Here is a 19,191-nt window from a genome sequence, read left to right on the forward strand (position 1 = left end):
TAGAATAGAATAGAATAGAATAGAATAGAATAGAATAGAATAGAATAGAATAGAAGATATCAGAGTAGTACAGATAAGCAGGTTGAGTTTTGCTTCATGAATTTTCCTTGATCTACAGGTGACCCTTAAACCATTAGGGGGTTAAGGGCGCCAAGACCCACCCCGCGCATTTAAAAATCCACGTATTTTAACTCTCCAAAAACTTAACTACTGATAACATGAACAGTCAATGAACACATATTTTGTATGTTACATGTATTATATGATGCATTCTTACAGTAAGTAAGCTTACAAAAAAGAAAATGTTATTAAAGAAAGCTAGAGGAAAGAAAATGTTATTAAGAAAATCATAAGGGGGCACCTGGGTGGCTCAGTCGTTAAGCATCTGCCTTTGGCTCAGGTCATGATCCCAGAGTCCTGGGATCAAGCTCCGCATCGGGCTCCCTGCTTGGCAGGAACCCTGCTTCTCCCTCTCCTGCTCCCCTTGCTTGCGTTCCCTCTCTCGCTGTGTCTCTGTCAAATAAATAAATAAATAAATAAATAAATAAATAAATAAATAAATAAAAAATCTAAAAAAAAAGAAAGAAAGAAAATCATAAGGAAGAGAAAGCACATTTATAGGACTGTACTGGATTTACTGGAAAAGTCTGTGTATATGTGGACCCGCACAGCTCAAAGCCATGTTGTTCAAAGGTCAACTGTCTATGTCTCTGAGCAGTTTCCGTGCCGGGATGTAAATATTTCCTACCGTGTGTTGAGGGAAAACAAGCAAGGAAGAAACTGCTCCTGGGAGACGTGTAGCGAAGGGCATGCACATAATTCCCTTGGTGCCCCTTGGCCGGAAGGTAAAACACAGGTCTGTGGCACCCGGGGCTCCCTGGGCCTCCTTTCACTGCAGGCTGCCCCTGGCAGGAGGAGGACCCAGACCTGGTGAGTCAGATGGCTCCAATCATCTGGAGACTCAGGCAGTGGCTACTACAGGGACCAACTCCGTGACAATTCCTTTCCTCGACCCTCTTGGCCTGGGGAGCGGCCCCAAGGGGGTGGCAGAGTCAGGGTTGTTCCTTATTGTTCCTATTTTACAGGTGGAGGTAGATGTGAAGTGACTGGCCCAAGACTATGCTGACTTGGTGCCGGATCTCCAGCTCTTTCTACTGCCTAGAACTGCCCATCTGATGGTTATCTCATTTCATCCTACAGTTCCCAGATTTCAGGGCAAGATGTTCTTGGGACATATGGAAGGGATGACCGACTGACGGACAGACTGACAGAATGAATGAATGAATGAATGAATGAATGAACAAATGATGTTCCGGTGGCAGGGCTATGCTTTTTCCTTGATAGCAGTAGTTCTTAACCAGGGGTGATTTTGCCCCAGGGGACTTCAGCAAAATCAATAGTGCCAAAGTTGAGAACCCCTGTTTTTTATACATAGGGGCATGGCATTGGCTCCATTTTACAGATGAGGAAACTGAGGCCCACAGACTTGCTGTCATTTAGCCAAGGTCATACCTAGTGAATGTAGAGGAGCACCAGGACCTGGCCGAGACCCAGGTGGACCCAACCCTATTGGGTGTTTCTGAAAGAGCTGCGTGTCCCCCTTCCAGAGGCTGCCTGCCCTGGCCTGGGAGTAGATACAGCCCCTAGAGTTTGGATTGGGTCTGGCCACTGAGGCTGGGGCCCTCGGCCTCTGCAAAGAGCACCTGGTGGAGCAGGTACCAGGCCAGGGGCACTAGGCCTGAGCTCCTTCCTGAGGGAGGGAGGGTCCAAAGACAGCTCTCACTGCATCCAGCCCATCTGGCCACCAGGAGCTCCAAGGAGTGATCCCCAACAACACCTGGCCACCAGAGATGGTCAGAAACAGTGCTGCAGATAGCCTTTGCAGAGTGAGACCCCTGCCCAAGTATCCTGATCAAAGCACTGGAGGATTCAGAGGTTCCCCCTGCACCACATGGTGGCTCATGGGCCGCAGGATGTCAGCCGCTGAAACCAGCCAGGGCTACAAGGCAGGAACTGCCCCAGACAGCCAGTTACTAAGCTTTGCTCAGCCCCCAGTCACACAATCCGGGTACAGGAACGGGAGCCGGGAGGGGCAGCTTGCTGGGTCTTTGAACTCAGCCCATCTCTCCACCTCTCCCCTTGCCTCTGTATCTTGCTTCTCCCCTCTCCTCCTGCAACAGGTCCCCCCTCTGGGTGTGTGATGCCAGGTGCTGTCACCTTCCTGTTATGGTGAGCTTGGTGAGACCAGGCCTGGCCTTCCCTCTGCCAGGCTCCCTGACTTCTCCCTGCAGACGTGGGTCATGCTCCTCAGAGGCTCCCGAGGAAATGTCCTGTTCAGACACAGCAGACTGGGCACCCAGGCGGGAAGGGCATGCAGGCTGGGCTGAGCTCCAGGGAGAAAGCCTTTCTCCTCCTGAGCTCTCTCCCATGGGCAGCAGAATGCCCATAGTAGCTGCAATCAGCTGCCCACAAGTGGCTCTGTGAGCCCAGCCAGCCCAGACACGCAGCTTTCTTCGGCCACATTCCCTGTGACTCCTGGTCTCCTACACACGGCAGGGCTTTGAGACTCCTTGTATGTGATGTGATTCAGGGAGGATTCTGACACACGCCAGCCCAGCGCTGCCATCGGGACCCCCGGTGCCAACCACACTGTGTTCCCGGGGCTGGAGGAAGCTGGCTTTGTCCTCTCCCAGGGCACAGGAGTCCGGGCATCAGTCTGAGAGCCCATGGCTTTCCCAGTCTAGTTCCTAGGTCGGGGCCATTCAACCAGGCCAGGATGCAGACCGACCCTCCTCCCCTGCTCACAAGTTCCAGGCCCGTGGAACAAAAATGGCCCAAGCAGATGCACCATGACCCAGGTGCAAATCAAAGCTGCGTTTTCCGTGCGTGAGAGACACTGCCCAGTGGAAACTACTCGGAGGCAATCTGATTAATGTGGCCCAACACCGTCAGCGACTCCCGGCAGCTTCCCGAGGCAGAGGCCCCGATCAGCCCTGCCGCAGCCTCGTCCCAGCCCTGGGACAGGGCGGCACACAGTAATGCTCTGGGGGTGCTTGCCAAGTGAAGGAGTGCGTGACAGACCTTCCAGGTGGCCTTACAGGAGCCCATGTGTTCTTCCAGTTGAATGTAATGACCTTGAGATTTCTGATTTCCAACAGTTAAAAGGATCGAGCCATGATCACACTGGGGATAGTTGAGGAGGAGTCATCATGGGGCAAGGAAGCCGGGCCCTGGAGCCGAAGACAGGCAATCCCAGCACCAGCACTCAGCAAGAGACAGCGGGTAACCCAGGTGATAGCCTCAGTTCCTGCCTCTGTAAGGTGGGGAGCTGGGCCTACCCTGACGGGTTTCCGTGAGGAATGAGTGAACGCAGGCACATGCAGTGGTGGGCCTGAGGCCTGCCACGCTGTAGACACTTAACACGCATCTGCTCCCCCCGCCGAAGGACCTCAACTGAGGAAGTCGATGTTGCCACCACCATTTGCCTCGTAAAATACAGGATGCAGACAAGGGCATTCGCTCAGAAACTGCCAAGCAAGAGGGCTGTTGGCAATTGCACAGAGAGGTCAAGAGCTTGGCTCAAGACTGACCAGCAGGGCAGGGGTCCTAGGCTGGGGTGGAGTGGGAAGGCTGCACGTGGGACGTCCGTGCATTCACGAGCTGAAACGGGGTCCAAAGGTACACAGGCAGGGGGCTGTCATGACTCACTACACTTAACTGCTTTTCAGGGCATGCCTACCTCAACAGCTCAAAAAACCACCCAGAAAGAAGACCAAGAGGAATCAATTCCAATTTGTTAGGGCCTTCTGGGTGTGATAAAGCCAACCCCTGTCATCTCCACGGCTTCCTGCCTCCCCTTTACTGAGAAGTGAAAACACCATTCAATTAAGGTAATTAAATCCACCCAAAGAGCTCAGGCTCAAAAACCACACTATAGGCAAGTGGTCAAACCCAGCAGGAGAGCCAACCCCAACGGCTTCCTGTGCAAAGACCGGCAGGGACCAGAGGGGAGTGAAATGGCCTCCTGAGCAGCTCGAGAGCATCCCTCCCGGCTCGGTGAGGCCCACCTGAAACTTCCTGCCGTCTGCCGCCCCCAGTAGGAGGGCCTTCTGCTTATCAGCTGAACCATCACCTCCATCCCTGTGGTTATCACAGAAACTTGAGGTGAACAGATCCGTGGGAGGTAATTAGAAACAAAAACCCTCCTTTTCTCCATCCCTGCCCTCAACTCCCCCTTGAACTGCAGCCCAGGAGCTCAAGACACACCCATCTGCGCCTGAGCCCAAGATCCAAAGGGTCAGGGCTGCCTCCCGGAGGAAGTGCGGGGTAACCGACTGGTGAGCGTGAGTCGAATCCCGCCTGCGTTCTCTTCTCTACGTGCTGTGTGACACCCAACAACATTCTGCACCTCTCTGTGTCTTTCCTTCTCCACCTGGAAAACGGTGACAATGAGGCCTTCTGGCCCCAGCTCATAAGGATCATGAGGATCAAACAAGATAATGGCCTCCAAATGTGTCCTGAACTGCAGGGTGACACGCAAACATGAGTCATCCCGTACTGACTCACTGCGCTGGCCTCCTCGGATGGCGATCCACTTTGGGTTCCAAAAGTTGGTGAGGACCTTGGGTTGCCAGATTAAAAACAAAAAACAAAAAACAGAATGTCCAGTGAAATTTGAATTTCAGATAATAACTACCTATTTTTAGTGTAAGCATGTGATGATTAATTTTAGGGAGAACTCTGACTAATACGAAGTATATCCCACTGTTACATGGGACATGCTCATTCTCAGTTGGTTGTTTATCTGGAATTTCACTGGATGTCCTGTATTTTTCATTTGCTCAATCTGGCAACCCAATCAACAGCTCCCTCCCTTGCTATGTCTGACTCCAGGACCACACAGGCCTGGGTCTCAAGCCCAGCTCTGTCACTCACCAGCTGTGTGACACGGAATATTCATGTCACCTCTCTGAGCGTCCACTCTCTCATCCCGGAAAGGAAGCTGATAGGGCACAGCCACGAGGGCGATCATGGTGCTGGAGCCGGGGCCTCCGAGAGGGGCTCTGGTTCTGTGGGTCCGTCACACTTCTTCAGGTTGTGGGGCTTGGAGGAGTAGCTGTACGTGGAGCTTCTAGAGAAGGGCCTCTAGAGGGTGGTGGATATGAGTCCCCTCCTCTGGCCACTTGCTGTCCTCGCTGCCTGGGACAGACCAGCAGAAGTTGGGCTGCATGCCCTCTCGGGCCTGGGCGGGCCTGCCGTGGAGCCCCGTGGGAGGCAAGGAGAACATGGGGTGGCAGGGCTTTCGGCCGTCCCACGTCCCACCACACACTCCAGCAAAACTCCGTCATCACAGTCTCAAGGGCCAGGAATCAGACTCAGCAACAGCAGCTACAAACAGGGGAGTGACCACCCGCACCAGCAATCCTGTCAGGCAAAGACGAACCCGGTCGGGGCTCTCACTCCAAGGTGCCCAAAGCCTTGTTGGAAAGATGGATTTACAGCAGATAAAGTGGAATAAAGCCGTGCCAGTGGTTTAAAAACCCTACAAGGAAGTGGAGAGCTGAGGATAAGCAGTCAGCAGTCGGTGGCCCAGGGAAGATAGAGACAAGGCAGGCAGCGAAGGCACCATGCCGAGGAGGCAAGCCAGGACCCACCTGGGCCCGCAGCAACTTGTCCAGTGCACCACAGGCCTGGAGGGAAAGGGTGTGGGCAGAGCCGGGGCTGCGTGAGGGTGACACAGAGGTATTTGTAAGGGACCAGGAGAGAGAGAAAATTGTATCTGCAAGGAGCAGTGTATTCCAGGCCACGACAGTTCGACAGCATCCTGCATCATGACATGGGAAAAAGCATCACGCGAGAAAACTTTCCAGAAGAGTTAGAATATAGTGATGACTGTGCAAAGGATATTTTGTTGCTCGTCGGGAGAAAATGCTGATCCGTGAGGATGCACACTCCCATTTGATTTGTTTGATATATTCTGATTCAAAAAGATGACCCTGGCTGGGACGCCTGGGTGGCTCTGTTGGTTAAGCGTCTGCCTTCGGCTCAGGACATGATCTTGGGGTCCTGGGATCGAGCCCCACATCGGGCTCCCTGCTCAACAGGGAGTCTGCATCCCCCAGCTCCCCGCTCGTGCTCTCTCTCTCTCTCAAATAAATAAATAAAATCTTTTAAAAAAATTGACCCTGGCAATAAGGAAAAACAAAGCACATCCTCAAGTGTCATTCCCCCAGTCTTAAGGCCACAGGGGTGCATACACACCCCCAGGTCCCCCACCAAGCAACTCTTTAGGATGGGTGTGTCACTGGACCTTTTACCCCTCCCCAGTGGCCCAACAGGAAATTCCAGTCCACTAACTCCCGAATTCTGATGCTTCGCATCTACCTGATGCGAGCTTGACCAGCATCTAGCACCAATGGATGGAGTGTTGGAGGACCCGATAACAGAGCGCTGTGGGCCTTCTCCAGGGTGGCCTGTACCACACAGGGCAGATGCCAACATGTCATCTGCTGACACCCATAATTTAGATAACGTATCAGTTCATGAGCACTTGCACTGTGGCTGTAAACAGCACCCCAGTTAATGTACTCAACAAATTCTTACTGGATGCTCGCCTTCCAGTCATCCCCCAACAGGAGCCCTGAGTGCAATTCAAAAGACAAACAGCAAAATGGAGAAGTCATGAAGCTGCTCCTTATTTCTCCCTGAGTATCCTGAACCTGGATCCCAACTTAAATGGTATATGCCATGGTGCAAATAAATGCCTTCCCCCGGGCCAGCCCAGGAGCCGTCTCTAGGACTGAGCTGTCCCACCCGCTTTCATCTCTTACCACAGGCAGATTTTTATATATTTTAGGGCTTGGAACCAAAAAGTAAGTTAAATCCACTTGACTCCAAATTCACTAATGTGAAATTTGTGATAATTCTGGAATTATCCAATTATAATTGAGTTTCAATAAAATAAGTCCTGCTAAGCCAGTCAATAGTGTGACTAATACGACGGAGGTGGAATGATTTGCCTACTCATTTAACAGATTTTCCTTGTACTGTGCCCTATGCTTCCCGAGGAGAGTCTGGAGAGCCAGACGGACATGGACACAGCCACCGTAAAACACCCAGGTTACCAGGAAAGACAAACGTTCCCCTAGCTAAATAATCACCCAGTTAACCACTGAAGTACAATTATAAGTAATGCAAAGGAGAGGGGATAGCCAACTACAAAAGCATATAACAAGGAGACTTACAATGGCCTGAAGAAGCAGCCTTATTGAAGGGTCATGGGAACTGGGTTCTGAGGCATAGGTAGGAGTTAAGCAGGTAATAGGGGAAAGGGGAAAGTAAAGAATCCCAGACAGAGGAACAGTGTGTGCAAAGGCTCTGAGGCACACTCTGGAAAGCCAACCATGAGAGGGAAGATAGTCCAGGAGGATGGAAAGGGAGACTCTTTGTTAAGGAGGTTTGATTTTCATTCTTTAAAACTGGGACGCCGTTGAGGGACTCTCAGAAAGAGGCTGACACGAACAGTTTGAGTCTTCCAAGCTGTTCCTGAATGCAGTGCTGAGAATGAAAAAGGAATAGCCCAAGGGAGTAGCCCAACGCAGCGCGCAGGACAGATCTGCGCTGGCTGCACCCATGTCTCGGCCGTGTGCAGCTCGGATTGATGTCATCCTTAGACCCGGCCTGCCCGATGGTGGTAGACACAAAGCCCTCTGTGAGCCTCCAAAGAAATGTACTCCACAAATCTGAGTTAGTATGATTATTAATATTATTAATAAACTACCATGGACTAGATTAATAGCCAGGAGCTATGAGATGAGGAACGTCTTGGGGGAAGCCCCAATGGTCTGCATTTAAAATTTGCATAATGGATTTATTTTAATTAGTTTACACTTCATCCTGAGTACTCTTAAAATTCTCCTGGGCAGCTTTTGGGTTCTTTTAGCTGTCAAAATAGACACTCAAGCCTCCTGCCAACAATAAATCGAACACTGCTACCGCTTGCTGAGTGGATTCAAGTTCTGCCACTCCCGTTCTCTTTACTGCAAAACCTGAGTTCTTAATCCACGTGGGAAAGGGCCTTTGGTCAGATTGGACTAGCAAAAACTAATTCTCAACTGGGCCAACCATATTAGAAACCCCAAAGGCTTAATACAGCTTCCTAAAGAGTTCTTGGACCAGAGATGAATTAACGAATATTGGAAGGGATAGATATTGGCTCTATATTGGTTTTCACCAAAAACGCCTATGTCTGGAATTTTGTTGAGTTCAAATGGGGATTTAAAAATATATATATTTGAAAGCCCACTGTATTACTGACATTTAAAGACATCTTTTGCACCTGATGTGTGCTTGACCAGTTTGTCAGTTGGGTCCACTGATATTATTTTTCTTCTTCTTTCTAGATGGGCAGTGATGCTAGCAAATGTAAGCATGAGAAGTTTTAAAACTGCAGACCCTAAAACCCAGCAAGGCAGGCACCTGCAGCCCCTGCCGCTGTAACAGGTATGGAACCACCCAGGGAGACACCTTCCATTGTCAACTACTGTGATGAAGGGCTCCACTGGGCATTGGGAGACTAGGGGATAGGACCAGGCATGGAGCCAACTTTATGACTGTCCCATCCGAACCCAGGAAAATCATATCAGAACTGAAGAAGCTATCTGAACAAAGGTCTCTTTCCTGAGGCAGAAGAAATGTGGTTAGAGCAGTTCCCCCTTGCCCATGGTTTTGCTTTTTGCAGTTTCAGTTACCAACGCTCAACCACGGTCCAGAAGCACATGAGCCTCCCTCTGATGTATGGTCAGAAGTCAACAGTAGCCTAACCCTACGTCACAGTGCCCACATCATTCATCCCACGTCATCTCATCACACAGACATTCTATCACCTCACATCATCACAAGAAGGGTGAGTACGGTACAATAAGATTTTGAGAGAGACCACATTCACATAATGATTATTATAGTATATTGTTATAGTTGTTCTATTTACTATTGGGTATTGGTAATCTCTTACTGTGTCTGATTTGTAAATTGAACTCTATCATAGGTAAAACATAATAAATATAGGATTCAATACTACTCTCCATGGTTTTGGCCATCCTCTAGGGGTCTTGAAACGTATCCCCTGTGGATAAGGGGGGATTACCGTATTTTCTGAATACTCCAATATGGTGAACATCTTGTATTACTGATGGGAATTACGACACAAACTCCAGATCAGTTAGGGTTCTTTGGCCATGCACAGAAGAAACAGAAACTGGACAAATTCAACTGAAATAGGTAAGTATTAAAAGAAAATTGGAGCCCTTGCAGACTCAAGGTGAAGGCTGAAGTTCCAGGCTGGTAAAGGCTGAGAAGACAGCCCTGCCCCATCCAAGCACGTTTCCATCTTTGCGTCATTCCAGAAGAAAGAGTACAGAGGGCCTGGCCTGGGTCTCACATCTGCACTTGGCCCAGGGAGGTCTTGGCAGGCACCTTGGTTTTCAGCCCCACCAAGACAAAACACAAAAGGGAGAAGAAATAACCCCAACATTATCAAATGTTCAAAGCTGGGTGTTCCAAAAGATAACAAGTATCTGCCAAAAGTGGGAGGGATTTAATTGGCTGGAGGTCATTTGCTGAACTCTAAGATTCTAAATTTAAATCTCCAACTATCCTATTTTCTTCTAAATGTGAAAGTATAGAAACCCCAGTATTACCATTACCAAGTACAGCCATTGCCAAGATCAAGACCCCAGCATTCAGGACACCAGAAGCCTCCCTGACTTATCCATAGGACCTCAAGATCCAGAAAACTTGATTCACATTGATCGAAACCACTAAGGTCTCCCACCCCACCCCAATAACACAAATTCCAGGACCGGGAGTTCAGGCACAGGCTCAGAGCTCAACAATGCCATCAAAGACCCAGGGCCGGGCGCCTGGGTGGCTCAGTTGGTTAAGCGACTGCCTTCGGCTCAGGTCATGATCCTGGAGTCCCTGGATCGAGTCCCGTGTCGGGCTCCCTGCTCAGCAGGGAGTCTCCTTCTCCCACTGACCCTCCCCCCTCTCATGTGCTCTCTCTCTCTCTCATTCTCTCTGTCTCAAATAAATAAATAAAATCTTAAAAAAAAAAAAAAAAAAAGACCCAGGGCCATCCTGCCCACCAGGCCACCCTCAGCAAACAGGTTCTAATTGTCATTGCTTGTTCCTCAAGTTTGCAAAGTGAATGCCTTACTGTTATGAGTTGAGTTGCATCCCCCAAATTTTCATATGATGAAGTTCTAACCCCCCCGGGCCTCAGAATGTGATTTTATTTGAAATAGGGTCGTTGCCGATATAATCAGTTAAGAGGAGATCATTGGGGTGGGCTCTAATCCAATAGGACTGGTGCTTTTATAAAAAGGGGAAATTTGGACCCAGAGGCACAGATGAAGGAGAGACAATATGAAGATGCAGGAGAAGGTGGTCATCTACCAGCCAAGGAGAATGACCTGGAACAGACCTTTCCCTCACAGCCTAGAGAAGGAACTAACCCCATTGACACCCGATTTGGGACTTCCAGCCTCCCAAACTGTGAGATACTAAATTTCTGTTGTGTAAGCCAGCACTCTGTTGTACTTCGTTAGCCCTAGCAAACATACACACTCCGTCTCAGGCTTTGTGTCTACATTCGAAGCAGGAAGAAACAGCACCAACAGAGTGGAGACAACAGGGATTGTTCCCTTGATCAAAAAGGCCAGAATTTTCCCTGACATCTGAATGCTTCCATCCCTGTGACCAGAGCTGGGCCACACAGAAGGAGAGGCCGGTGGGGAAAGGAGCGCAGCTGGCCCGCCAGCAGGGTCTAAGAGCTGAGGCAGACGCCCGCGGCCTTCTAAAAATCCTGCACTCTGCTCTCTGGGGAGATGCCCTCATTTGCAAGGCAGGGCTGAGGAGCATGTAAGTAGAGGCTTTTGCAGAGTGGGCTCATCCAGTTCCTAGAACTCGGGGTCCCTCCTTTCTCCAGCACAGCCAGCTCAGTTCTCCCATCATTAAACCAGGTCAGCCTGCCAACGAGTCAGCACTGGAAACTTACCGGTCGGGCTGTGGTCAGGACACAGGAAACAAACAACCCCAAAGAAGGCCAGCCTCCAGGACCCAAACAGGATGCCGCTAGCCCAACAGCGGCAGACCTGGGCGGGACACCTCCTGTACCATCCCCCATGCGGGGCCCGGGATAGGACATGGGACACCTGATGTGCAGGCTCTGCCTCCCTGTGGGAGCATCTTCATCTTCCATCCCCTAAAGCCATGGCCATGTTATCGCTCTGGAGCCAGGCAAGGAGGGAAGATTGCAGCCTTGTCGGCTTCTGCAGCTGCTGTGAACGGGGCCACTGGGTGACAATGTCATCTGTCAGCTGAGGACCCAGAGCACACTGCCAGATGTTCACTGTCCCAAGTGCCCACCACTCAGGCCCACTCTAGGTTCTATACTTGCTATTTTATCTAACTTTTCATGTACTCATTGACCTATCCTCTGTCTGGGCGAGGCCTGTTCCAAGCAGTGGAAGTATGTACCCCAGCAGTAGAGGTCAGGGTCCCGGCGGAAGCAGCATCCTCAGACAGGACCCAGAAGGAAATGCAATGTACCACCTCACACCCATTCGGATGGCTACTATTAAAAAATAATAATAATAAAATAAAATAACAAGTGCTGGCAAAGATGTGGAGAGACGAACCCCATGCACTGCTGGTGGGAACGTAAAATGATACAACCACTGTGAAAAACAGTATGGAGTTTCCTCAAAAAATTTAAAATGGAATTATCATAGGATCCCCCAATTCCCCCTCTAGGTATATGCCCAAAAGAATTGGGCACAGCAGAATCTTGAACACATATTTGTATACCCATGTTCATAGCAGCATTATTCACAGTAGCCAATAGTGGAGGAGACCTAAATGTTCATTGACAGACGAATGGATAAACAAAATGTAGAATAAACATGCAATGGAATATTAATCAGCCTTAAAAAGGAAGGAAATTGGATGGAAGTGGATGATCCTTGAGGACATCATGCTAAGTGAACCAGCCAGTCACCAAAAGACAAATACTGTGTGATTCCACTCATATGAGGTTCCTAGAATAATCCAGTTCATAGAGACAGGAAGCAGACAGTGGCTGCCAGGGGCTGGGGTCGGCAGGGTGGTGGGTGGAGTGGAGTTGATATCTAATGGGTACGGAGTTTCAGTTTGGGACGCTGTAAGAGTTCTGGAGAGGGATGGTGGTGATGGTTGCACCAATATGAATGTACTTCACACTCCTGAACTGTATGCTTACATGGTTAAGTTGGTAAATTTTATTTCATGTCAATTTCATGACCTTTTTTTTTTTTTTTAAAGAAGAAAATCAAATGAAGGGACCATAAGAGAGGTATAAGCATTAGGGAGACCCCAGCAAGTGGAGCCACTCAGGAAGAGTAGGAGCCATCCTTCCCACAGCCCCAGGGGGCAAGGGGAGCAGTTAGAGTCCGAGCCCAGGGGAGGGGCCGTAGTTAGAGAGGACTGCAGCATTGCCCAGACCCCACACCACAGCCAGGAGCAGGCGTGGGGGAGAAATGCCAGGGATTCTGGCTCCCTCCAGGCTCCACCCAGCATCTCCCACTGGTCACACCCAAGGGCAAGTCAGAGAGTTAAGGAGCCCAGGTGCCGCAGACTCTTGGAGACTGTGCTCTCTTGGGGTGGCTCTGGGACAAGTTCAAGCCGCCGACAGATAGCCTAGTGGCTCCTGAGCTCCTGGCTCTTACAGTCTCCTGATGGGATAGGCAACAAAGAAGTCAACTTAATTTTAGAATATGCTCAGTACCAGAAAGAAAACAAACCAGGCACTGCGAGAGAAAGTGGGGAGGGGACAGCCCCTGAAATGTCAGGGAAGACCTCTCTGCAAAAATGGCACATCTGGACCTTAGGTACTGTATCAGGCAGGGTTCTCCAGAGGAGCAGAACCAACAGGATGTATAAATATAAAGAGATTTATCTTAAGGAACTGGCTCGTGCAGTTATGGGGGCTGGCGGGTCTGACATCTGCAAAGCAGACTGGACACCCAGGGGGAGTTGGTGTTGCTGTTCCAGTCCAGGGAGACCTGGGGCAGAATTGTCCCTTCCTCTGGGGAGCTCAGTCCCTGAGATGCTGCCCACCCACATTGCGGAGGGTGGGTAATCTGCTTTACTCAAAATCCATTGATTTAAACATTAATTACATCTAAAAAATACTTTCATAGCCACATCTACATACGTTTGACCAAAAACTGGCCACTAGGGCCCAGTCAGGTTGACACATAAAATTAACCATCACGGGCACAATCACCCATCTGGACCAGTGTGTAGTTCTCACATGGAGCCACTAAGTTGGAGATCCTGTTCATACCCTGCACGTCTTTCTTTTACAGAGAAAAAAAAAGAAAGAAAGAAATCCCACTTTGCAATTGCATCTGGTCGACAGGAAGCTCTAGTTTTGCGGGAAGAGGGCTGCTCTTCCAAAATCATCCCCCAGCGGCACCCACTGGCTGACCGGGGACAGTCTTCCTAGCTGGCGGATGATGCAGGGGAATAAGAAGTGCACGGACGGGTTCAGCGACTCCTCGAGCATCGGCAGTGTGCTGGACGATGCAGACAGGGAGGTGAGCAGCCTCACAGACCGGGCCTTCCGGAGCTTGTGCATCTCAGAGGACACATCCCGCAATGACTCCGACCTGGCCCTGTCCCCGGATATCACCCGCCAGGTGTTTGGGAATTTCCCCCAGGGAACAGTGATCCACACCCACAGGAAAAGCAGCATCTGGAGCCAGTTACCGTCGCAAGGCACGGAGCACGCAGGCTGGGCGGCCACATTCCAGCAGCTCCCCAAGTACGTTCAAGGGGAGGAAAAGTATCCCAAGAGTAGCCCGCCGCTGACACCAGCCCAGTGGAGACTGGAGGTGCCCGTGTCCGGCCTGAGGAGCAACAGCAAGCCTGCTTCAAAAGTATCATCACTAATTAAATCTTTTGACAGGACTGAGAACCAACGCTGTGACAGCAGGCCTCCTACCAGTAAGCCCCCGGCTCTCAAAAATCCCCCCAAATTTGCTCCTCTTCCAGAAAGTGGTGTCCACTTCTGCTTCGATTCTGCCTTTCTGACGGTCAGGAGGGTGCCTGCTGAAGTCTCTGGCGCCCACCAGAATAGCCACCAGCCTGGCAGGAAGCACGGAGAGCAGGAGTCCCCCAGGAATCCCGAAATGGCCTGTCACGGCTCCAGCAGTTTCCTCCCAACACCCGAAAACGTGACCAACTCGTTTGAGTCCAAGTTCCCCTCCCCGCCCCACAAGCCAGCCAAGGGTGAGCCTGGAAGAGGTAAGGAGTGGCCCTGCAAAGGGACCTTTCTTCATAGCGAAAACAGTGCTTTTGAGTCCTGGAACGCCCACCAACCGAGGCTGTCCGAGAGAAAGGAGGCTGCTGACCCCATCCCAGAGAGCAAAGCTCCCAAGCATTATGACGACGCGCCCTTGTTAAGAGAGCCCCAGGCCCCTGAGCACAGAGTCTCCCCCTGCCACTCCCGGGCCACCTGCAGCCAGGAGGTGAACAGGCTGGCTGCAGGGGCTCTCACGGAATCTGGACCCTGGGGAGCTAGGGATCCAGGAGCCCAGGTGTTCGCTGTGGAGGGAAAAGCTTCTAGCTCACAGCCTGACCCTCAGGTGAAGCCGACCCAGCCCCCATGGAGGAAACCAAAGCCTGGCAAAGGAAGGAAAGAAAGTCTACCAGATGCTTCAGAAGAGAAGAAGCAGGTCACCAGAAGAGGCCCAGCCTTGTATACAAAGCACAATCTCCAGGGACAATTTCCAGAAAGCGAGGCTCTTGACCTGCCCATGGACCCCAACGAGCATTATAGTCCTCCTTTTAACATCAGTAAGCTTCTGACCCCTGTCATACCCACCAAGCATGTCCTGGAGCCATCCGACAGCCAGCCAGGGGAGATAACCCCATCACCCCCAGGGCAGCTAAATGGGTACCAAGAGAAGGAGCCCAGTGAATGTCAGTCTCGGGACAGCTACAAATCCAAAGCCCCCAGCCTGCTGTTCAACCTTAAGGATGTGCGGAAATGTGTTAAGAGCACATACAGCCCCTCACCTCTCTTGAAAGGCCTTGAGGAGAAAACCAGAGGCAAGCAAGAATTCGTGAGCAATGGTGACATCCTTCCCAATGGGCTGGAGGAGAGCCCTCCAGAGGAGCTGTCTAAGGAGACACCAGCTGACGGCCCTTCTGGGTCACACATCAGTACACAGAAGGACCCTAGGGCTGTCTCCAGTGCAGCCTCTGCAGATAACTATCTAACTCTTAGCTCACCTCCAGCTACCACCCAAGCCCCCTTCTGCATCAACGGGGAGGGAGCTGACAGAAACAGCTACGAGAAGGACGATGGAGATCCGGAGATGGGCACCACCGGGTCGGGCAAGTGTCCGGACGCCGGGGAACCCTGCCCTAGGAAGCACCTGTCCCTGAGGCTTTGCAGCAGAGAGCCTGAGGCAGGGAAGGCTGCAGAGAAACCAAAGACCCTCAGCCTCGAGAAGGGCTTCTTGAGATCCGTGTCTCAAGAGACAGAACCAGAGAGAGATGCAGGACTTCAGAATCCAAACTTCAACCAGAAATTCTCCCCAGGGCCCCTCTCTCCCGAGGAAGAAGATGTGTTTTACAGTGACAGCCAATCTGATTTCATGCCAGGCTTCAAAAGTAAGGCCAAGTTCAGCACCAGCTCTTCAGACCAGTCCTTTGCCTCATTTGAGGATCAGCAGAAAACGTGGTTCACCGAGAGCCAGCAGGAAGACAGGAGGAACGACGGAAGTGCAAGAGACAGTCAGAAGGACGAGAAGGAGAAAGCGGTGGGGAAAGAGGAGCTACAGCTCTGTGCCCTGAGTAATGGGCCCACGTGCGTGCAGGAGCGCAGCAAGAGGGAATCCTTGCAAGGAGAAGGGGGAGGTTTGTCTGGATATAGACCCAGGAAGGCATCGAGAGAGGAGGCTAACTTCAGAGGCACTTGGATGGGGAGAAGTAAGGATACAATCAAAGACCTTACCCCCTCACCATCTTCTACTTCAAACAAGCACATATTGTTTGCAATTAAAGATAACACCTTCAGGGCCACCCCCGTAATAAAACCCATCATGCGGCCCCTCCTGAGGACCATGTCATCAGAGGACCCTCTGGGCGGCAGCCACAAAGAAGACGACTTGCCAAAGCCAAGCTGGGGAGAAGAGGCTGGTCTTGGTGGCCCCGAGAGCCAGGAATTGGCCAACCCCCCGTCCCCCGCTAGCATGCAGGATGCACACTTGAAGCGCACAGCCTGGGAGGGCACAAAGGACCACGGGCAGGCGCCTGGCACGGCCCGGAGGGAGACTTCCCAGCCAGTCCCAACAAGAAACATCCCGTCTCCTCCACTCATGGGAGAGGGCCAAGGGCTGAAGCCACCCCCAAAGGCTGCACGTCACATTGTGGCAAATGAAAGCAAGAACAGTTCCACGGACCAGGGGAAGCTGGATGCTCCAAGGTGCATCCCCACCATCGCTTTGCCCCAAGGCGACCCAGAAGACCAGCCACCCCCACGGCAGCTGGGAACGTGTTGGGGAGAGCACACACAAGATTTCAAAAGTCACTTATTGTCCACACCCAGAGCAGGGCCGCCAGGGAGAAGACTGGTCCCTGGGGAGATGGCAACTTCCCCTAATGCCAGCTCCCTGGATGAGAGCAGCGCATGCTCCCCGGCCACCAGCAGCACCTGGGATGATGGCTCCCAGGTCCCCACTGAGCCGGGCCTGCTGCCAGGGGAGCCTCCTCACCCCAGGCCCTGGGCCAGCCTCTACCCGGCCAGGGTCGCCCGTAGGGAGGACCTGACACACGCCCTCACATGGGAGGCCGGCTCGGACCCCCAACTTGAGCCATCCGCCGAAGACCTCAGGACACTTTCTCCAAGAGGTTCAGTGCTGGACATGGCCACCAGCTCAGCGGGCCTCCCAGAGAAACCAGAGCCTCCTGCTCAGCAGGAGAGGGCAGCCGGCAAGCCCCCGGCGGTCCCACCCAAAACAGAGAAGGCCCTGCGGCGGGCCAAAAAGCTGGCAAGCAAGAGGAGAAAGACCGACCAACTGCAAGAAAAGCATGGTGAACCTGGAGAAGAGAAGCCCTTCCTGGAGGACTGGGAGCGTAGGCCACCATCCCCTGGAGAGAGGCCCCGATCCAGGTTCCCCGAGGTCCGTTCCCTGCCCCCTCCCATCCACCGCCACTCAGTGTCTGCCTTAGAGCCACTCAGGAGGCAGCCTGGGGGATCCCAATCCCGTATGCCTCTGGCCCCTTACCCTGCCACCCAGAAGGTCCTTCAAGACCCCCAATCTGGAGAGTACTTTGTCTTCGATCTACCACTCCAGGTGAAAATCAAGACCTTCTATGACCCAGAGACGGGCAAATATGTCAAGGTCCCCATCCCATCCTCTGAGGGGGGTTCCCCCGAGCCACCCCCGCCAAACACACCCGATTCTCCCTACATGCTGTACCCCCACTTCCGGCCCCTGCCCTTGATGACACTGCGTTGCTCGTCTCAGCTCTCTGCCCCCACCTTCTTCAGGCAGGGCCCGCACACCCCCGAGGCGGCCGACCCTGGTCCCCAGAGCATGCAGCCAGCACCTCCCCGGTGCCCAGAGGAGGAGGGGGGAGATGCTCCGCACCTGGGCATTATCTCTACCGACGACCTAGAGGACTTTGCCACAGAAGGCATTTCTTGAGAATTACAGCAGACTAAGCCCCCTCAAATAAATCCAGAAGAACTTACTTCCCCTTTCCACCAAACAATCAATCACTTACACACACACACACACACACACACAGACATCAACACATACTTAGCCATGTGGGATCCCTAAAGTCTCAAAGGAAGTGGGGATTCTGAGAAAACCCCATCTGAAAGGCTTCCTGGGGCTCTCCTCCCTGGGAGGGCACTGTTGGCATGACCGGGTCCCTCCCAAGCCCCTTCCCGGATCTTGGATCTGCTCCCTTTACCCCTTCCTTCTCCCCTCCCTTACTCCCTGTCCTCCTCTGGCCATGCCACTGGGTTGAGTCCAGCCTGATTCCTAATGGCCGCTCTGCTCGGGCACCGCACCTACTTCTTCTCAAGGGCCGGCTCATGCAGTGAGCCAACTCCCAAGCCCCCAGAAGTGCCGCACTGCACTGAGCGCAGCCCTGCCCGGCCAGCAGACCACCCGGCCCAGCCCCTCCAGGTCCAGCATGGCACAGAGAAGCGCCTCTACCCTCGCTCCCATGCAGTAACCATTTGCAGCTCACTGCAGGCAGAAATGGCTAAGGACTGCCCCAAGGCAACCCTGCAGAAATGTTTCTTTGGATAGAGTGGGTTTTCTTTACTGAGGAAGCTTTCCTCTGAAGGCTATTTTCTGATAAAGAAAAGGCTACCTTTTAAAAAGTGAAACAAGCTTGCAGATGTGGTTCTGTCCTGGACTGGTCTTCCATCTGTGGGCAGTGGCAGGTCTCCCCTGGTCAGTAAAGTGCCTTGTGCTGTCCAGGCCTTCCATCACCTTCCATCACCACCGGCCACGCAGGGGCATCACTCTGAACAGAGCAGCCTCGGCACCTGCTGCCATCCCGGCACTCCTCCTGGAGCCCTCAGCACTGTCCCTGCATTCGCGGGGCCAGGCTGTCCACTCATGTAGGGGGACAAAGAGGAGGGAGACCCAAGCTCACCATCACGGCTGGCCCAGGGAACTGAGTCAGGCCCCAGGTGTCCCAATTTCACGACTGTTAACCTATGCCCTGTGCTCAAAAGGAAATTGTATTTTCCCAACTCCCAGGTCTTTGGGGATGTGGAGGGAAGTATCTGATTCAGGTCAAGGCAGCAAAATGCAATAACCATCTCTGGCCTCTGAGAACAGAGGCGTCTGTGAGCACATGCACACTGTGAGCAGCCATGCTAGGAAGGAACGCAGGCTGGTTTCACGGGCTTCCACCCAGGGCATCCGCTGCAGCAACTTAATTCTTGTGCTATGGGAAAGACAGGGGCAAACACGTCTCTCTCCTTGTTTAGAAAGGGCAGCTGTTGAGGCAGCTGTCGGGACTGTGCTGTCCACGTCCCCAGGAACCCCACAAACTGCATCATCCTTGTTCCTTTGGCAAAAATGCTGTTTCCAGGCTGGAAAGATGGGAAGG

At 52.1% G+C, this 19,191-nt stretch overlaps 1 protein-coding gene across 4 annotated transcripts in view; it reads left to right on the plus strand.

The window, feature by feature from the left end:
* Window positions 1-18,457, plus strand: part of CUNH10orf71 (chromosome unknown C10orf71 homolog) — a 29,618-nt gene extending 11,161 nt beyond the window's left edge. For 3 of the 4 annotated variants that reach the window (XM_035023782.1, XM_035023792.1, XM_035023809.1), the window contains 2 exons: window positions 8,403-8,905; window positions 13,407-18,457. In XM_035023782.1, the coding sequence (XP_034879673.1) occupies window positions 13,554-17,759 (4,206 nt within the window). In that variant the 5' untranslated portion in view covers window positions 8,403-8,905; window positions 13,407-13,553 and the 3' untranslated portion in view covers window positions 17,760-18,457. Of the gene's footprint in view, window positions 1-3,158; window positions 3,292-8,402; window positions 8,906-13,406 lie in introns of all 4 variants that reach the window. The other variant, XM_035023800.1, reaches the window with a different exon arrangement.
* Window positions 18,458-19,191: the final 734 nt, after the last annotated feature.

The sequence above is a fragment of the Mirounga leonina genome, unplaced genomic scaffold, assembly GCF_011800145.1.
Source record: "Mirounga leonina isolate KUSES-001 unplaced genomic scaffold, KU_Mleo_1.0 Mir_114, whole genome shotgun sequence".
Taxonomy (NCBI): domain Eukaryota; kingdom Metazoa; phylum Chordata; class Mammalia; order Carnivora; family Phocidae; genus Mirounga; species Mirounga leonina.